Source organism: Mus musculus, chromosome 5, assembly GCF_000001635.26.
Source record: "Mus musculus strain C57BL/6J chromosome 5, GRCm38.p6 C57BL/6J".
In the NCBI taxonomy this organism is placed as follows: domain Eukaryota; kingdom Metazoa; phylum Chordata; class Mammalia; order Rodentia; family Muridae; genus Mus; species Mus musculus.
In genome coordinates, this window is record NC_000071.6 from 135332243 (window position 1) to 135351871 (window position 19629).

The following is a 19629-nucleotide window of genomic DNA, read 5'->3' on the forward strand; positions in this document are numbered from 1 at the left end:
AAAGGGCCAGTAAATACCTTCAACAAAATTATAGAAGAAAACTTCCCTAACCTAAAGAAAGACATGCCCATGAGCATACAAGAAGCCAACAGAACTCCAAATAGACTGGACCAGAAAAGAAATTCCTCCTGTTATATAATAATCAAAACACCAAATGCACTAAACAAAGAAAGAACTTAAAGGCAGTAAGGGAAAAAGGTCAAGTAGCATATAAAGGCGGCCTATCAGAATTACACCAGACTTCTCTCCAGAGACCATGAAAGCTAGAAGATCCTGGGCAGATGTCATACAGACCCTAAGAGAACACAAATGACATCCCAGGCTACTGTGCCCAGCAAAACTCTCAATTACCATAGATGGAGAAAACAAGATGTTCCATGACAAAACCAAATTTACACAGTATCTTTCAATGAATCCCTACAAAGGATAATAGTTGGAAAACACCAACACAAGGAAGGAAACTACACCCTAGAAAAAAGCAAGAAAGTAGTCTTTTAACAAACCCAAAAGAAGAAAGCCACCTCTAACAACAAAAATAACAGGAAGTTAAGAATCATTTTTCCTTAATATCAATAGACTCAATTCCACAATAAAGAGACATAGACTAACAGACTGGATCCATAAACAGTACCCAGCATTTTGCTGCACAGAGGAAATGCACCTTAGTGACAAAGGCAGACACTGCCTCAGAGTAAAAGGTTGGAAAACAATTTCCCAAGCAAATGGTTCCAGGAAACAAGCTGGAGTAGCCATTCTAATATCGAATAAAATCAACTTTCATCCAAAAGTTATCAAAAAAGATAAGGAAGGACACTTCATACTGGTCAAAGGAAAACTCTACCAAGATGAACTTTCAATTCTAAATATCTATGCTCCAAATGCAAGGACATCCACACTCATACAAGAAACTTTACTAAAGCTCAAAGACACATTGCACCCCGTACAGTAATAATGGGAGACTTCAACACCCCACTCTCAGCAATGGACAGATCATGGAAAGAGAAATTAAGCAGAGACACAGTGAAACTAACAGAAGTTATGAACCAAATGGACCTAACAGATATTTATAGAACATTTCATCCTAAAGCAAAAGAATATACCTCCTTCTCATCACCTTATGGTACCTTCTCCAAAACTGACCATATAATTGGTCACAAAACAGGCTTCAACAGATACAGGAAGACTGAAGTAATCCTATGCACCCATATCAGGTTACCACGGACTAAGGCTGGTCTTAAAAATCCAACAAAAACAATGGAAAGCACACATATACACAGAAGCTGAACAACGCTCTACTCAAGGATAACTTGGTCAAGAAAGAAATAAAGAAAAAAAATAAAGGCTTTTTAGAATTTAATGACAATGAAGACATGTCATACCCAAACTTATGGGACACAATGAAAGCAGTGGTAAGAGGAGAACCCATAGCTCTAAGTGTCTCCAAAAAGAAACTGGAGAGAGCTTACACTAGCAGCTTGACAGCACAGCTGAAAGCTCTAGAACAAAAAGAAGGAAATACACCCAAGAGGAGTAAACAGCAGGAATTAATCAAACTCACAGCTGAAATCAACCAAATAGAAACAAAAAGAACTATACAAATCAACAAAACCAGGAGCTGGTTATTTTAGAAAAATCAACAAGATAGATAAACCCTTAACCAGACTAACCAGAGGGCACAGAGACAGTATCCAAATTAATAAAATCAGAATTGAAAAGGGAGACATAACAACAAAATATATTTTTAAATAATTATACTGTTTGTTGAATATTAACAGTTGAAAATATCAAAATTATGTTCTACAAATATAATAGAAATGTTATTGATAAATTTTCTCACTGCGCTCAAAATTAGCATTTTCTTAATGTTCTCCTTCAAAGATTTTTTGCTATTTTGAAAATTTTAAAATATACTTACTGATAAAATAATTTCTCTCCTAGAAACACCAATAATCTTTTTTAAGTAAATTTATAGTTAGACAATGTACACAGATATATAATGTGTTTTAAACACTCTCTATGTCAGGTGGTATCATATAAGGGTTTTTGTTTTTTTTTTTTTTTTTTTTTTTGGTTTTTCGAGACAGGGTTTCTCTGTGTAGCCCTGGCTGTCCTGGAGCTCATTTTGTAGACCAGGCTGGCCTCGAACTCAGAAATCCACCTGCCTCTGCCTCCCGAGTGCTGGAATTAAAGGCGTGCGCCACCAAGCCCGGCTTGAATATATTTCTTAATGATCCATTTTTAATGTTTTATCTCTTTTACTATGATTAATTCCAGAAGAGTATTTTCTATGTTTTGAAACAATTTAGTATTCAACATTAGATATAGGATCTTCAGTTATGGATAGTATTAAATGTTCATTAATGCTATTTTTAGGGTATGAAATGATATGAATATTTTTATGTATTATTTGATTCTCAAAATATTCAATATTATTAATATGTTTGATGTATAAAATGCATTTAAATAATAAAAATTTTTAAAAAGGAAAAAAAAGAAGATGGCCATAGTCCCAAACTGATAAACTAAAAAATGACAATGTGGGCTTGGGGAAATGGTTCAGTGGTTACAACAAACAAAACGTTATGGTGCTTGTGAGTGTCATTTCCCAGAGTGCTGGCTTACAGTTCTGCTAGACTCCTCCCATCCACCTAGCAACAGTTATGTCATCATCTGCCCTCATTACTACCTTTGCCACCAGCTGGCAGTAAATAAGAGGTCTGCTTGCTACCCCTGCCCCCTTTTTTTCTGTCCCTCTCTCTACTCCTTCCTTTTCTCTCTTCCCCTCTCTCTACCCACTTCTCTCTCTCTCTCCCTTCTCACTCTGTCTTTCTCTCTGGTCCCACATGTTCCCAGCCAGCCTCTTTTTCTCTTTCAGCCTCCCCTCCCCCCACCTCTCCTTCTTCAGGTCCTCCCGCCCTTTCTCCCACAGTAAACTTCCCTTCTATCAGGTCTATCGCATGGTGTGATTCCTCAGGAGGACACCTTGGCATGGGCCTGCTAGGTACCCACTTACCCCTCTGCTGCCTCCACATTATATATCATAACATGGAGTCCACATGATTTCGAGAGGCAGGGGCAGAGAGGCAGAGGCAGGTGGATCTTTGCTGGTCTGCACAGTGAATTCTAGGACAGCCAGGAGATCCTGTCTCAACAAAACAAAACAAAACAAAACAAAAAAAGTTATGGTACTTAGAATGAGAATGGCCCCCACAGACTCATATATTTGAGTGCTTGGCCCCCAATTGGTGAAACTGTTTGGGAAAAATTAGGAGATGTGGCCTAATGGAAGAAGTGCCTCACTGGGGATAGGCTTTGAGGTCTCAGCAGACTCACAGCGTTCCTAGTTATGCACATACTCTCAGTCTGTCTTTTATGTGTTTCCTGCTTGTGGATCACAATGCTGAGCTCTAGCCAGGCAGTGGTAGTGCACACCTAAAGGATTAAAATCCCAGCACCGGAGAAGCAGAGGCAGGCGGATTTCTGATTCCGAGGCCAGTGTAGTCTACAGAGTGAGTTCCAGTATAGCCAGAGCTACACAGAGAAACCCTGTCTTGAGAAAAAAAAAAAAAAAAAAAAACCCAAAAAAGTTGTGAGTCCTCAGCTACTTTAGCACCATCCCTGCCTGCCACTTGCTCCCCACCATGGTTATGAACTCTAAAACTTCTCAAACTGTAAGCCCCAAATAAACTCTTCCTTAAGTCACTTTAATTTAGAAAACAACAAACAAGTAGAATCACTGGCCAGTGGGCAGGCAAGACAGTCCAGTGGGTAAAGGCACCTGTAGTGAAAGTGATGACCCCAGTTCAAACTCCAGAACCCATTGGGAGACATTTGCAAAAGACACACACAAACACATACACACACAGAGACGGGGGGGTGGGGGGGGACATGCAGCCACACAGATCCTTACACACACAGATCTGGGAAACAGATGTTATATGTCTCTACTAAACGTGACAAGAGCCAAATCACAAGAGGTCCTCTGGTTGCAGCTTAGTTCAGAAGTTCCCCTGCAAGACTCAAGAGGATGGAGTCAAAAGTCACACCTGCAAAGGCACTAGCAGGGGCATCTGCCAAGCAGACAGCAGCACTCCAGAACCTGCCTGAGCTCATGGATGAACGGGCCTTTCATGTCCCCTCCTCTCAAGCCCTGTTTTTGCAGATACAAGGGACAATAAAGGCAGGATTTCCCAACAGAGCCAGCCCAGCAGCTGCTTCCTCCTTCTTCCTTCTTTAACCTCTCTCAGGAGAGTGGGGCTCGAGACCTGCTTAAATGGGTGTTTAAGGCAGGTGATTTTGTTCCCATCAATTTTCTTAAGTAATAGCAGGGCAGACTGAAAGGTTATCTTGGGTACTTGTAGGGTCACTCTGCCCAGTGCTCGCTCAACCACAAGCTGCTGTTGGCTGACAGCAATGCCATGTTCTGCTCCTTCAGCTCTCCCTATCTTCAAACTTTGAATTCTAGTAGCAGAACTGATAAAGCACAACCCAGAGGTAAACTGAGGTTGGAGTCTTCCTAGTTCTTGGGAAAGCCTAGATTAGAAAAAGCCTGAGATTTTCAGTAACAGAGCACTTGTCTACATTTGCCTAGCACATGCGAGGTTGCTGTGTTCATCCCTCAGCAGCCACCCCCACACACACCTGGCCTGCAGCTACACATAATGGTGTACTACTCTTTTTTTGTACTCACTCTGTAGACCAGGCTGTCCTGGAACTCACAAATATCTACCTGCCTCTGCCTCCTGAGTGCTTAACCCTACCACTCTTGAGGGACACACATACACACACACACACACACACACACACACACACACACACACACACACACACACACACTCATGCTCGCATGCATGCCAGGCTGAGCATGCAGCTTGGTGGGCAGAGTGCTTGCTTACTGGGCTCACAGGCTCAGGGTTCCATACCTACTACTACATTACTCAGACTCTGATGATGGCACAAGCCTGTAATTTTAGTACTCAGCTAGTAGAGTCAAGGTCATTCTAAGATACATAGCAAATTCCAGGCCAGCCTCGACTACATGCAATTATCTCCAAAACATAGTAATAAAGAAACTCAATTTTCCTCTTTCAAGTCCAGCTAAAGTGTCACACTAATGACTTCAGTTCTAAGAAACTTTGAGGAAGAGTTTAATTTCACAAAGTATGAAAAAGTTGTTGAATGGGAGAGCTCAGGACCTCCCAAACATGAATGTAAGCTCCAAGTGCTCCTCCTTCAGTGACCACTCTGTGGGGAGCCCCCACAGTGGATTCTGTCCTATGCTGTTCTCAGTGGCGAGCGAGAGCCGTGAGAAGGAGCATCTCCCCAATGGACAGAGCCTGAATCTTTGGATGAAGGCCCAGCCGGCTGAGTACCTTCAGTTTCCTCCCACTGAAGATCTGCTTCCACAGGGAGCAAACATGCGGTGACACATCTCTCTCTCTCTGTCCACATAGTCCCTGTAGTGGCTGTGGAGAGAAAGGCAAGTTTTGTAAGTTTGCAGGAGGTGACATCTGGTGGCTGGAATTCTCTGGTTACAGCCACTAAAAAGTCAGCATTGGCTATCAGTCAATGAAGAAAGATAACACTGTGGAGAGATGCCGGGGCAGACAAGGCTAAGCCCACTGGCAAAGGTCCTTGACACAAGGCCATCATTTGGAAAGATAGCAGCTGGGAAGGCAAAAACTACTGTTAGTGGGCTCAGGCCAAGACCTGCTAAATGACCCTTTTCCTACATGTTGTCGAACTCATTTTGACATCTTTCCTCCTAAAAAATGGTCAGATTGCCCCAAAATTCATTATCTAACCTGAGGATACTTCCCATACCAGACAGGAAGCAGCAAAGAGACTGCATCCAAATGAAAATGATGCACACACCACAGCAATGGTGAGGGAATGCTTGGCCTTAAGGAGAGAAACTCACCAAAGCAGGAGAAAAATACATGGGGAAAATGGTGGCTATCCTAGAACTTACGGGAAGACATTTCAGGTTCTCTACAACAAACACAGCTTCTCTAAGCAGAAAAAGTGACATTTTATAAAGCTTTTTTCTTTTTTATAATTACACTTATTAATGTGTGTGTTGGGGGAGGGTGTCTGTGAAGTTCAGAGAACAGCTTGCAGAAATCAGTCTTCTCCTCCTATCGTATGGGTTCTAAGAATGAACACTCAGGTCAGAAGATTTGGCAGCTCGAGACTTTACCCACTGAATTATCTTTTCCTCACTTGAATGAGTCGTACAGAAGCAGCTCATTTGTGCTTCTAAAAAGATTCATCAGGAACAAGGAGTCTCAAGAGATTTTGAGAATAGGTAGAATCTTAAGTACAGTTTTGTTTTGTTTTGTTTTACAATTAATTAATTTTGGTTTTTAAAGGCAAGGTGCAACCCTGGCTGTCCTAGAACTCACTCTATAGACAAGGATAGCTTTGAAATCAGAGATCTACCTGCCTCTGCCTCCTGAGTGTTGGGATTCAAGACTTACTTTATTGTGGGAGATCTAAAAAGATTTTGTACGTTTATTTATTCTGTACATGTGTACACTATGCATGGAGGTCAGAGGACAATGTGCAGGCCAGTTCTTTCTTTCTACTATGTAGGTCCTAGGGATCAGAAAGGCTGGCACTCTAAGCTCACCAACCTTTTGGGTTTTGAACCTAGAAGGGTATAGAATGCCTTACTCGGACCCTAGAAGGTCTGCCATTTGTAGTCTTCTTGTCTGGGGACTACAGACATAGCTCAGTTTGGAAACTGAGGACCCAAACTTGGATCCTCAGCACCATGTAAGAACCAGGCCCATTGGGTAGAAATGTGTCTATAGTTCCAGCATGGGGTGGGGTGGGGAATGAGGTAGCAGTGGACAGAGACAGGAGGACCTACAGACCAGCTACCAGCCCAATCTAACTATTGGACCCCAGGCACACACTCTAGGTTGTTTTCTGGCCTACACACACTCTTGCAAATATACACAAAAGAGTTGCATGGGCTGACTTCACTAGGGAGAGCTGACCTTCAGGGTGGCACAACAGGAAGGAGGGAGATGCTCAGAAGTGAAGCTTCCTCACACACGAACAGCCAGTGTAGGACAATGAGCAATGGGCTGTGCAGGGGAGATGGCTACTCTGAGCTAGTCTGGGGCAGCATTCCTTGCCTGTACTCTATCCAGATGGCTGGCTGGACTATAAGTCTCACAGCCATCTCTCAGTGTGCCTCTGGTCACACTTCTGCCCTTGGCTCTCACCTGGACAGCTTTTTCAGCTCATTATTGATGTCATGGTTGCAGGGCTGCTCTTTCTGAGCTCGCACTAGAAAATCCCGGGCCCGCTCATACTCAGTTAGGAGGAGGCAAGCCTGTGAAGAAAGGACAAGACATTAGAGGACTAGCATTTGTGGTAGTAGCCCAAGTGAGACCTCTGCTCTGTGTAGGAGTTCACATGTAGATGGAGACCAGAGGTAAGCCTGGCTTCCTTCTTTGGAGCAGCCCACCTTACTTTTCAACATAAAGTCCTCCTTTGGGACCCAGGGCTCCCCAATTCATCTAGGCTGACTAGCCAGTGAACCCCAAGGATCTACCTGTCTCTGCCTCCCCAGTGCTGGAGTCCAGCACTGTGGGTTCTAGAGAATGCCTGGCAAGCACTTTACTGAGTTGCTGTCCCAGCCCCTCTCCCCACTACCCTCAACTCACCTGTCCACACCTGAAGAGGGCCTTGGCGTTCCTTTTGTCAATGAGCAGAGCCTGCTCCCCATAGCGCAGGGCCATGGCAGGTCGGTCTAGCTTCAGGTACACAAAGGACAGGTTAAGGAGGACTAGAAGCACGGCAGGTTCTACCAAGTGCTGCTCCTCACAGGTGGCCAATCGTCGGTGGAGCAGCAGCAAAGCCTGGAGAGAGGAGGGAAGGCAAAGGGTCAAGAGGGACAGTCTTACATCCCTACAAGTCACACACAACTACTGATCTACAAAAGAACTCAACTAGTTCATAAAACATATCACTGATATATTAAAGTCAGAAGGCTTCTTAAGATTCATTTTCACTGTTTTAAATTATGTGTACGTGCTGTGGAAGTGTGAACATGCTTACGCCAGGGAGCAGCCTTGCTGGAGTAGGTGTGGCCTTGTTGGAAGAAGTGTGTCACTATGGGGATGGGCTTTGAGACCCTCCTCCTAGCTGCCTGGAAGACAACAGTCTTTTTCTGTTTGCTTTTGGAACAAGATGTAGAACTCTCAGCTCCTCCTGCACCATGGCTGCCTAGATGCTGCCAGGCTTCCCACCATGATGATAATGGACTGAACCTTAGAACCTGTAAGCCAGCCCCAATTAAATGTTGTCCTTTATAAGAGTTGCCTTGGTCATGGTGTCTCTTCATAGCAATGGAAACCATTAGACATGTGCCAAGAGGTGGTGGCGCATACCTTTAATCCCAGCACTCAGGAGGCAGAGCCAAGATCTCTGAGTTCCAGACAAGCTTGGTCTACAGAACAAGCTCTAGGACAGTCAGAGATGCACAAAGAAACTCTGTCTCAAGAAACTAAATTAAAAAACAAACAAACAAACAAAAACACACGGGATGGGATGTGTGCACATGAGTATAATGCCTGTAGAGGCCAGAGAGGGCATGAGATCTTCCTGGAACTGGAGTTACATGTGATCTTGTGCCTAATGTGAGTACTGGGAACTGAACTCAGGTCCTCTGCAAGAGCAATACATGTTCCTAACCACGGAGGCATCTCTCCAGCCCAGTTTGAAAGATTCTAACAGGAGAAGTCATGCAAACCTGAGTGAGGCACACAACAATTTGCAGACAACATACTCTATTCTTTTGCCTCAAAAGGAGAAAGGAAAATAAGCCCACCAAGAGTCAAGGACAAGCTGGAGTCCCAGCACGCACATCGGGTGGCTCACCACTGCCAGTATTCCCATCTATAGGGGGTCCCATACCTCCAGCCTCTATCAGCACCAGCACTCTCAAATGCCAATACTCCTACACAGAAACATACACGTAATTTTAAAAAACCCCTTGGGAGGTGGGGTTTGAGACAGTGTCTCTCTCTCTACAGCCCTGGCTGTCTCGGAACTCACTATGTAGACCAGGCTGGCCTCGAACTCCCAGAGTTCTGCCTGCTCCTGCCTCCCGAGAGCTGGGACTGAAGGTTTGTGCTAACACATCCAGCCTCTGCTTTTCTCAGTTTCTTTTAGTTTTATGTGTATGGATACTTTGCCTGTATGTTTGTGCGCATGTATGCCTGGTGCCTAGAGATCAGAAAAGGGTATCAGATTTCCTGGAACTGGAGTTATGAGTTACACATGGCTGTGTGGTACTATATGGTGCAGTGAATTTAACTTGGTTCCTATGTAGGAGCAGAATGGTCTAAACTGCTGAACCATCCTTTCAGTACCCTGTACCTGCTTTTTTGTGGGACAGGGTTTCTCTATATAGCCCTAGTTGTCTTGGAACTTACTCAACACATAGACCAGGCTGGCACTGACCTCACAGCAATCTGCCTGATTATGCCTCTCAAGTACTGGGACTAAAGATATGCACCACCATTCTAAGCTTCCCTTTTTTTAATCTTTGAGATAGGGTCTCATGTAGCCCAGGCTGGCCTCAAACCCACTATGTAGCAAAGAACAACCTCCACTTTCTTATGTTTAACTATGTGTATGCATGTGCATGTGTGTGCTTGTCTGTGGGTATATGCACATGAATGCAGGTGCTAGTAAAGACTAGAGATAACATATAGAGATGGCAGCCCTTGGAGCTGGAGTCACAAGCAGCTGTAAGCAGCCTGATATGAGTGCTGGAATAGAACTCGGGTCTTCTGCACTCTTAACTCCTGAGTGATATCTGCAGTCTGAATTTCAACTCTGGTTCTCCTGTCTCCAATCTAAGAAAGAGTATACCCGTTTTACAGTGCTGGGGATGGAACCCAGGGTTTCACAGGCGTGCCAACCGAGCTGTATCCCCAGCTCGGGTCTGTTTTCTGGAGAAATAAAACTGAAAAGACTGTTGATTCAGGGCAGGTGGAGTGTTGTTAATGGGTGTGTGAAATAGTTCTGTTTCCACAGCAGAGAGCACAACAGACCTGTCTCACCTGCTTGTCGCAGAGCCCTATAGCTGGAGACCTAACCAGCCACAGAGTGACCCAGTCTCTATAGTCAGAGGGACAGGAAATTCCACAGATGGCACAATGAAGAAAATCAGCTACAGCTGGAGAGAGTTGTGCTGGATGGAGGGTATTTTAATAAAATTTTGGGGAGCAGTAGTTTTTTTTATTTACATGCGTGCATGTTTGTCTGTGTGGATGTACAGATGGGTGTGTACCAGTACATGCATGTGGAGACCAGAAGACAACCTCAAGTATCACTCCTCAGGAGCCACTCACTCACCTTGTTCTTTCGGACACAGCCTCTTTTGCTGGCCTGAAGCTCGCCAAGGGGATCAGGCTCGCTGGTCAGGGAGTTCCAGGGACCTGCCTGTCTCTGTCTTCCCAGTACTCGGATTACAAGTATGTACCACCACACCTGGTCCTTTTTTCTTTATTTTAAATATGGATTCTCAGGGTCAAATTCATATCGTAATTCTTTCTTTCAAACCCTGTATCAACTGAGCTATTTCCCCCACCTCCCCAGGATGATAATTATTAAAATATATATGGACATAGGTAAGAAAAAGTGCACAGCTTAATGAAGCTTCATCACTCAATTATACCCAGGAAAACAGCACAGAGATCAGCACGCAGGCCAGGCATGGTGGTACACACCTTTCATCCTAGCACTCAGGAGGTAGAGACAGGTTATCTCTGTGAGTTCAAGGACAGCCTGGTCTACAAAGCAAGTACTGGCCAGCTAAGGTTACACAGTGAGACTCTGTCTTAAACAGACACACAAATAGAATCAAGAGACAGAGCCAGGTTTGTGCCTCTCCCTGTAACCCCAGCACTTGAGAGGCTGAGGTAGGACTGCCATGAACTGGAGGCCAGCCTGGGCTATAGAGTGACAGTCTTAAAAAAAAAAGGAAAAAGGATCAGCATACCGAACATTGCCTCACACAGCCCACTCCCAAACTCCCCCTCGGCCACTCCCTTCTACCATAAGGATTTTTTTTTTCTATATATGTGTATATGTGGGCAGAGGACAATGTCACATGTCCTGCAGTATCACTCTACCTCAGTGGCTCTCAATCTGCGAACTGAAACTCCTTTTGGGGGGGTCTTACATTACAATTTATAACAGGAGCAAACTGACAGTCATGAAATAGCAACAAAAATAATGCTATGGTTGGGGGTCACCACACGAGGAACTGTATTAAAGGGCTGCAGCATGAGAGGGTTGAGAGGCTCTGCTCTACTTTAATCCTTGAGACAAGGTTTCTCACTGAACTTGTAGCCAAGTCTCAGCAATCTCGATGGCCTCCCACAGTATTGGGATTGAGCATATGTGTGGCCATGCCTGGCTTAAAAAACAACAACGCCAGGCAGTGGTGGCGCATGCTTTTAATCCCAGCACTTGGGAGGCAGATGCAGGCAGATTTCTGAGTTTGAGGCCAGCCTGGTCTACAGAGAGAGTCCCAGGACAGCCAGGACTACACAGAGAAAACCTGTCTCGAAAAACCAAAAACCAAAACCAAAACCAAAACCCAAACCCAAACCCAAACCACCCCAAAACCCAACAACAACAACAACAACAAACCCTGTGTGTGTAAAGATTTGTGCATGCCTATGTGAATGTCGTGCAGGACCCAGTGGAGGTCAGAAGAGGGCATCATATTCCTTAGAACTGGAGTTGCAGGCAGCTGTGAGCCATATGGATGCTGGGACTTAGGCTCTGATCTTCTGTAAGAGCAGTAAGTTCTCTTCCCTGTTAAATCATCCTTCCGGCACCCATGCCAGCATCTTATGTGGGCACTGGGATCTGAACCCAGATCCTCATGCTTATGAAGCAAGCACTCTTACTCACTGAACTCTCTCCCCAGCCCCTTTTTGCTGAGACAGAGACTAAGAAATCCAAGCAGGCCTGGAACTCACAATCCTCCTATGGCCAGCCTCCCAGAGACTGGGATCACAGGCATGAGCCACCAGGCCCAGCTTAATGTGATCGTCTTAATGGCTGCCCATGGAGAGTAGCAAAACAGAGGAAGCGTATGCTCTCAGGTTTTCTGGGGCTGGAGAGATGGCTCAGAGGTTACGAGCACTGGCTGCTCTTCCAGAAGATCTAGGTTTGAATCCCAGTACCACATGGTATCTCACAACTGTCTGAAATTACAGTTCCTGGGGATCAATTCCCAGGGACCAGACATTTTCTTCTGGCCTAGGCATGCCCATGGTGGGCAGACATACATACAGACTGCACAGCCATACACATAAAAATGTAAAAGCTAAGTTTTCTGGAATGCACACTTCCATAGCATTCTTACCCGCTTGTATCTCACTTTGGCATCACAGAAGCGATTCTGGCGGAAAAGGTAGTTGCCAAACTCCCTCTCAGTTGCTGCTACTTTGAGGACTTTCTGGAGTGGAAACTGTTCTTGCTGCTCCTGAAGAGCAGAGACAAGAGGAACGACATGGAGCCAGAAGCCCCAGTGGCACAGTCATCAACATTTCTCTCTTGGGCCATGAACTTACTGCTTGTGTGTGCAGAGGCCAGGCCACACAGATGCATACTATAATGGCCCCATCGACAGAGCAGCCCAGATGTCAGTGGCTGCTGTGGTCTTTCTCAGATCCCCCGAGAAGCAGAAGGACCCACAGAAACTGAAGGAGACTGCCAAGCCCAGACCAATTACTCAACAAAAATTTGGAAGGTCCTAGTTGGCTTAGGGCCCAAGGAGATTCTACATGCTCATGTTGATATCCCGGCTTCATATTAGAACTTCCATAGAACCCTACCCTGAGCCTGGAAATCAGAACCCCAGGTAAGTGCAGGACCATGTACACTGTGGAAAGATTTGACAATGGTGAGACATTCACTTGTGGCCCTGACAGTTTAGTGTGTAAGACCAAAGCTTGTGGAGGAGCAAAGCCTGCAATGGCTGCACAGCTACCACTACATATCCATGGTCGCTGATGGGATTACAAGCTCTGTTTCTATGGGCAAGGGAGCTAGAGGTCACACAGGAAAGCCAAGACTCAGGGTATGAGAGCTGGAGCTCTAATCCCACTTTCCCTGAGGCTGTCTCAGCTTGCTTCTCATGTCATGGCTAGCCTGTCAAGTTAATAAAAGCCTTCTCTCTCTCTCTCTCTTTTTCTTTTCTTCCTTCCTCCCTCCCTAGCTCCCTTCCTTCCTTCCTTTTTTCAAGAAAGTTTTTCTGTGTAGCTCTGGATGTCCTGGAACTATGTAAACCAGCCTGGCCTTGAACTCACAATTTCCCGCCTCTGCCTCCCGAGTGCTGGGATTTAAAGCGTGTAACAGCACTGCCCGACATCAAAGCCTTTTTCAATTCTCAAGGAGGAACCAATTCTCTAACTTGTTTTTATGGTCCTGGGAATAAAACTGAGGGCTTGTTAATATTATCACTCTACTACTTGACATACATAGCCCCAGCCTTTAGTGGGGGGTTCTAGGCAAGAACTCTATCACATTCCCAAGCCTCAATAACCTTCATTATTAAGCTACCAGTGTCTAACTTCCAGAAAAGTAGCCTCCAACTTGAGTGAGAAGTAAGCAAAAGATAATTAAATAGCAAACAGCTAATACAGAGCTAATCTATACCTTACATTACCTCAGATAGAGGAAAGCAGATATCACTGTGCAGTAGGCTGGGTGGAGGTCAGGGTGGGGGTTCTAACAAAGCCACCCAAATATGATCCCATCCCTCCATTTAGAAAGTGCTGGAAAGTCCAAGGCCTGGAACTTACAGCTGAGAGTGCACAGAACTTGTCTGACTCAGCAGAATCCAGGAAGTCAATCAGCTCGATCTCAAACAGGACGGTGGCATTTGGCGGGATGAGGGGAGGGCACCCCAGGGTGCCGTAAGCATAGGCTGGCTTGAACAGGAACCTGGCCAGTTCCCCTTTGCGCATGCTCAGAAGGCCCAGCTCCATGCCCCAGAGTGTAATATCTGGAAGAAAGGAGGTTCACTCAGCATTCAGTCCGTCCGTTCACAGGTACCAGTTTCCCTATGCCAACCCAAGCCCATTGGGTTGGGTGCCAACTCAGTGCTCAGTCTTGCTCCTGCTGTCCTACTTTCCCCAGACGCCATCTTCTGCAGGCTCCATCTCTGTTGCATAGTCTGCTCTTTCTTTTAAGTTCTCTGCCATTAATGCCTGTGGTCTATCTACTGTAACTGAAATTTAAGATTTTTTTTCCTTTAGTTTTATGTGTACTTCTATGTATGTTTTGCTGTTTGTATGTGTGCCAAATTCATTTAATCACTGCCCACAGAGGCCAGAAGAGGGCATCAGATCCCCAGAAACTGGAGTTATAGACGACTGTAAGCTACCATATGGGTGTTGTACATTGAACCCCATCTCCTGGAAAAGCAGCCAATGCTCTTAACTTCTGAGCCATTTCTCAAGTCCCACAACTGAAATCTTATTCAAACCTCAGGGCTCTCATCTCAAGCCTTCTTTTTCACAGAATGCCTGTGACCCTGCCAAAAGGAGGGCAACTATAATGTCACCAAGCAGACCCAGGTTACCCCTCAGAGCTCCAGGCTTCATTTAATTCTATCGTCCATTTCTGGACCAGAGACCAAGCTCCCCAGCCCTAGCAAGGTCCATAAGATGTGGATCTCATCATCTGAGTGTGGCCTCTTGAGATGTGTGCGTGTATGTGTTGATGCGTGTGTACATGCATGCAGATGCTAGAAGACAGTCTCAACTGTCATTCCTCAGGGGCATCTGCCTTGTTTTTTGAGACAGAATCTCTCATTGTCCTGAAGTCTGCTAAGGAGGCTGGCTGGCCAGAGAACCCGAGGGAGCCGTCTGTTTCTGCCCTGCTGCACTGAGATTATAAGCATATGCTACTATAGCTGACCTTATAAAACAAAAACCAACCAACAAACTCAAACCCACGGGCTCTATGGGATGGAAAGCAGGTCCTCGTGCTCGAGTGGCAAGCACTTACTGACTCCTTCTCCCAGACCCTGTGCTGTCTTATCTCACTACACACGCTAGGAAGGGAGCGTTTACTATGTTATTTCATAAATGCACAAAGCATCTTGTCCAGTGGATCCAGGTGTGGGGGCTCATGTTTATCACCCTATCGTGGCAGAGCTGAGCTAGGAGACTTCTGAGTTGATGGTAGGTGGGGGCTTCACAGTGCGATTCCGTCTTAAAAGCTGCCCTGCACCTGGAGAGATGGTTCAGCAGTTAAAGAGTGCTTACTGCTTCATGGTGGCAACAACTGCCTAATTACAGTTCCAGGCGGCTTGCCACCCTCTTCTGGCCTCTGCAGGCACTGGGCACACATACACATATACATAAAAATTTTAATAGCACCCAATGGGCAACTTAGATGCCAAGATAAACTTGCCAGGTAGGCTACCAGCCAAAAATAATGTCTCAAGAAGAAAAGTGACAAGACAACCTGGGTGCTTCCCTGAAACCCAAGCTCAGCTACAAACTCTAAGAACCTGTTTCCTGGATGCTGTGACAGTCTTAAAACATGGCCTCTTTTGCCCAAATGACCCAGGTGACTTTACCTTCTCCAAGTTTCATCAGCCGAGGTGTTTTCCTAAAGCAATTAGAATCGAAAGGCTTGTCCATGTGCTCCAGGTATCCAGAATATTTCACTAAGGCAGAGGAAAAGACAGCACGAATGTGAGGAAACCATGCCTGAGGCACCGCCAGAGCCATCAACAGGGAACACTACGATTGGCTGTTCGTGGTAGAGGACGTCTGTAATCCCAGCACTTGGGAAAGTGAAGACAGGAGTAGCCTCAGCTACACTGCAAATCTATGCTAGTGCTAGACACCTGTCTAGTCAGAGACGCTGTCCGGGGGTGGGGGAGAATTAAATGAGTTTACGCTGCCTGGCACCCCGACTCGCAGGAGAGCTTCTTGTGGGGTTCTGAGTATCTGACTTTCAGCTCTGAGGTTCAAAAGCTCTCCTGATGAACCAAGCCTGCTTTGTTTCTGAAAAGCTCAAGGCAGGCAAAAATGGCAGCCACTTGTCACCCCAGCTCTAAAGAAGCTAAGGCAGGAAGAGGGTCAATTTGAGACTGGCTTGAGATACAGGGAGACCCTGTCTTAAAAAAAAAAAAAAAAAAAAGGCTAGACTTGGTGATGCACAGCACTACGGAGGCAGAGGCAGGTGGATCTCTGAGGTTTGAGGAGAGCCTGACCTGGTCTACTACATACAGAGTTGCAGGCTACCTAGGGCTACACAGTGAACCGTATCTCAAAAACAAACAAAAAATTAAAACAGGACTGGAGAGATGGCTCAGCAGTTAAAGAGCACTGACTGCTCTTCCAGAGGTCCTGAGCTCAATTCCCAGCAACCACATGGTGGCTCACAACCATCTGTAATGAGATCTGATGCCCTCTTCTGGTGTGCCTGAAGACAGCTACAGTGTACTTAGATGTAATAAACAAACAAACAAACAAACAAACAAATCTTTAAAGAAAAAATTAAAACAAAGGCATATGCCAGCAATTTGGGAGGTAAAGCAGGCAGCTCTCTGTGAATTCGAGGCCAGCCTGGTCTTCAAAGGGAGTTTCACAGAGAAACCAGTCTTGAAAAACAAACAACAACAACAAAACAACAACAACCCCACCACTCCACCCCCAAAACAAAACAAACAAGAAAATCAAAACCACAAACAAAACCAGATAAACAACAACAAAACAGGCAGAGGATGTGGCCCAGTTGGTAGAATGTCTGAGTAGCATGTAGAAGGCCCAGGGTTCCATCCCCAGCACCTCAGAACCAGGCATGTTAGCAGACACGAGTAGTCTAAGCATTTGGGAGGTGACACAAAAGTTCTAAGTCATCTTTGGTTACATACGGTCTGAGGCCTGCAGACATGAGATTGCTTCTCAAAACCAAACCCTCTTTGTTCAGGGGAAACACAGCCAGTCCCATAAAACGCCGTATTTTGTAAATATGCAATCACTCACTGAAGGTACTCAGGTTCCAGGTTCAATCCCTGGTACCTGGAAACAACACCTTGACCCTGCCAAGAGGGTTGGTGTACATTCCCAGGGCTCTGTCCCTAGCACACTATAAAACGTAGTGGTGGCCAACCATTAGCCCAGGACTTGAAAGGCAGAAACAGGAAGATCAGAAGTTCAGGGTCAACCTCAGCTAGAGCGGCAGTTAAGAGGCCAGTCTGGGTTGCATGAGACCCTGTCTTAAAAAACAAAACAAAACAAAACAAAACAAAAAAAACAAAAACAAACTTAACCCAAGGACAAAAGAGCAGCCAGCAGCGGCCTCCATACCCAGCACAGAAGCGTCAGGTGTCACGGTATCGCCAGTGCCCTCTCGGATGATGTCCTTCAGCACACCTCGGTCCCCGGAGATGTCCAACATGCGTTGACTTAGTCGCTCATAGGGAGACTGGTGGAGAGAAAGCCACAGGCCTCAGAGGTGGAAGCCGCTTGCCTCATCGCCTCAGGCCAGCGCCATGGTCCCGCCCTCACCTGGCCTAGGATGCCAGCCCCTTCCAGGGCTCCCGGGTCTCGGGTGCTGCCACCCATGGCCGCGCTCCAGGTGCTCCCCAGCTCGTGCTCCCAGGCTCCCGAACCCCGCTCCGTACCTGGCAGTCGTCTCGCGACGGTGGGATTCCGTTCCTGAGGCGCGAGAAGACGCTCATCTTGCCGCACAACTGTCTCCAAAGGCCTTGCCGGAAACGACCCCGGAAGTCAGGCACCACGCGGGCTGTGCACGAGAGAAACGGCACGTGATCGATAGACGCAGCGAGCATGCGAGCATGCGCTGAGGGTCTCCCAGCACGCGCTGCACACGTGATGGCAGGCGCAAAGCAGGATGGAGCCCTGGGAGGGCTTCGGACAAAGCATTTTATGCGGCACAAAAAAAGCCTTTCCTTTGGTCTCAATGTTATGCTTGGCGTTCTGTCACAAAAGCAAAACACATTGCTACAAAATTAGTGACTGAAACCAACGCATGCTTTTTGCCTCGCGGTTGTCTTAGATGCTCAATAGCTTATTTGTATGTGGCCTGGCGATAAAAGTGGTCATTATTAGGCAAGCGATCTACGACTGAGTCACAGCCCCAGGAGGATACAAGTACGTGGCCCTCCTCCGAACTAGGCATCCAGTTGCTTTACCGAGGAGTCCAGGCAAGCTTTCTGCTGATGAGCTATGTCTCCAACCCGAGAGTTCACCTTTCCTTCCTTCCTTCCTTTTTCTTTTCTTTCTTTCTCTTTCTTTCTTCCTTCCTCCCTCCTTCCCTCCCTCCTTACTTTACTTCTTTCTTTCTTTCTTTCTTTCTTTCTTTCTTTCTTTCTTTCTTTCTTCTTTCTCTCTCTCTCTCTCTCTCTCTCTCTCTCTCTCTCTCTCTCACAAAGAGGATCTCACTATGTAGTCTTGTGGGCCAGGAACTAGCTAGGCAGAATACGCTGGCCTGGAGAAGTCACAGAGATCCACCTGCCTCTGTCTCCCAAGTGCTGGGAATCAAGATGTTTGCTACCACAGCTGGCTCCAAGATTTCACATGTTAAAAGTTCATATTTTAGTAACATTGACAGAAAGAGTCAAAGAGTACTGTTCACATCAAATTCACAAACAGACCCCATAAGATAGGGAGATAATTCAGGAGTAGAGCGCTTTTGTAGCATGCTCAAGACCCTGGTTCTATCTCCCAGCAAGGCAAGAAACAAACAATGGCAATCAAGATAGCCAAGTGGGTAAGGTGTCTGCCACCAACCTTGACAGCCAAGACCTACAGGTGGAAGGGGAGAACTGACTATTGCAAGTTTTATCCCCTGGTTTCTCATGCATAAGGTGGCCTGCACCTGCAAGCACACACAATAAATGTTAAAATACATACATACATACATACATACATACATACATACGGGCAGCTGGTAGGAGGATACGAACCAGAACGGTAACTGTGTTGATTGCAGAGCCTGTTCTGGCAGGAGGCAAAGGACTGACTCTGCAAATTCTCTACAACTAGATTTTTTTGTTTTGTTTTGCTTTTGAGATAGTCTCATGAGGTCCAGGATGGCCTTGGGTGTGCTACATAGCCTGAGAATGAACTTGACTTCTGGCCTCCGGTCAGCATTTCCCAAGTTCTGGGATTATAGGTGTTCAACACTCTGTCCAGTTTACAACTTGACCTTGAGCATGAGTGTACACAAATAAGATAAAAGTTACACTGCGTGGTTAAGATCTGTTCACATGTTACACCTCGAATGAGAAAAATCAGAGTAAGCAGCGTATTTTATCATTGCTGTGTGTGTGACCCAAACTTAGAAAACGAGAAAAATCTAAATAAATAAAATACCTTTAAACTTCCGGGTTGAGGTATTCAGAAAGCTGCTCGTCATACAAAGCTTATACCTGCTTGTGCTCCGAGCTGGCGCACGGTCTCAGCCCTTCCCCCATCCTGGGCAAGGCCACACAATCTGCCTGTGTAGGTTATCGTAAGGGAACCCAACAGAGGCCGCCGCCTCAGTCTCGTGGTGTGTGACCCACTTCCCACCTGATTCTGGATGACCTTGGGACAC

The 19629-nt window shown here is 45.9% G+C and overlaps 1 protein-coding gene across 10 annotated transcripts in view; it reads right to left on the bottom strand.

The window, feature by feature from the left end:
* Fkbp6 (FK506 binding protein 6) overlaps positions 1-19567 on the bottom strand; it is a 60106-nt gene extending 40539 nt beyond the window's left edge. Inside the window, exons 1-9 of one of the 10 annotated variants that reach the window (XM_011240913.2) lie at positions 18969-18984; positions 17693-17814; positions 17376-17493; positions 15635-15724; positions 13848-14050; positions 12407-12526; positions 7680-7874; positions 7236-7345; positions 5373-5465 (exon numbers count right to left, since the gene is read on the bottom strand). In XM_011240913.2, coding sequence (XP_011239215.1) covers positions 5375-5465; positions 7236-7345; positions 7680-7874; positions 12407-12526; positions 13848-14050; positions 15635-15724; positions 17376-17493; positions 17693-17749 — 984 coding nt within the window. In that variant the 5' untranslated portion in view covers positions 17750-17814; positions 18969-18984 and the 3' untranslated portion in view covers positions 5373-5374. The other 9 variants (XM_030254950.1, XM_030254951.1, XM_030254949.1 and 6 more) reach the window with 9 other exon arrangements.
* Between the last annotated feature and the right edge of the window lie 62 nt (positions 19568-19629).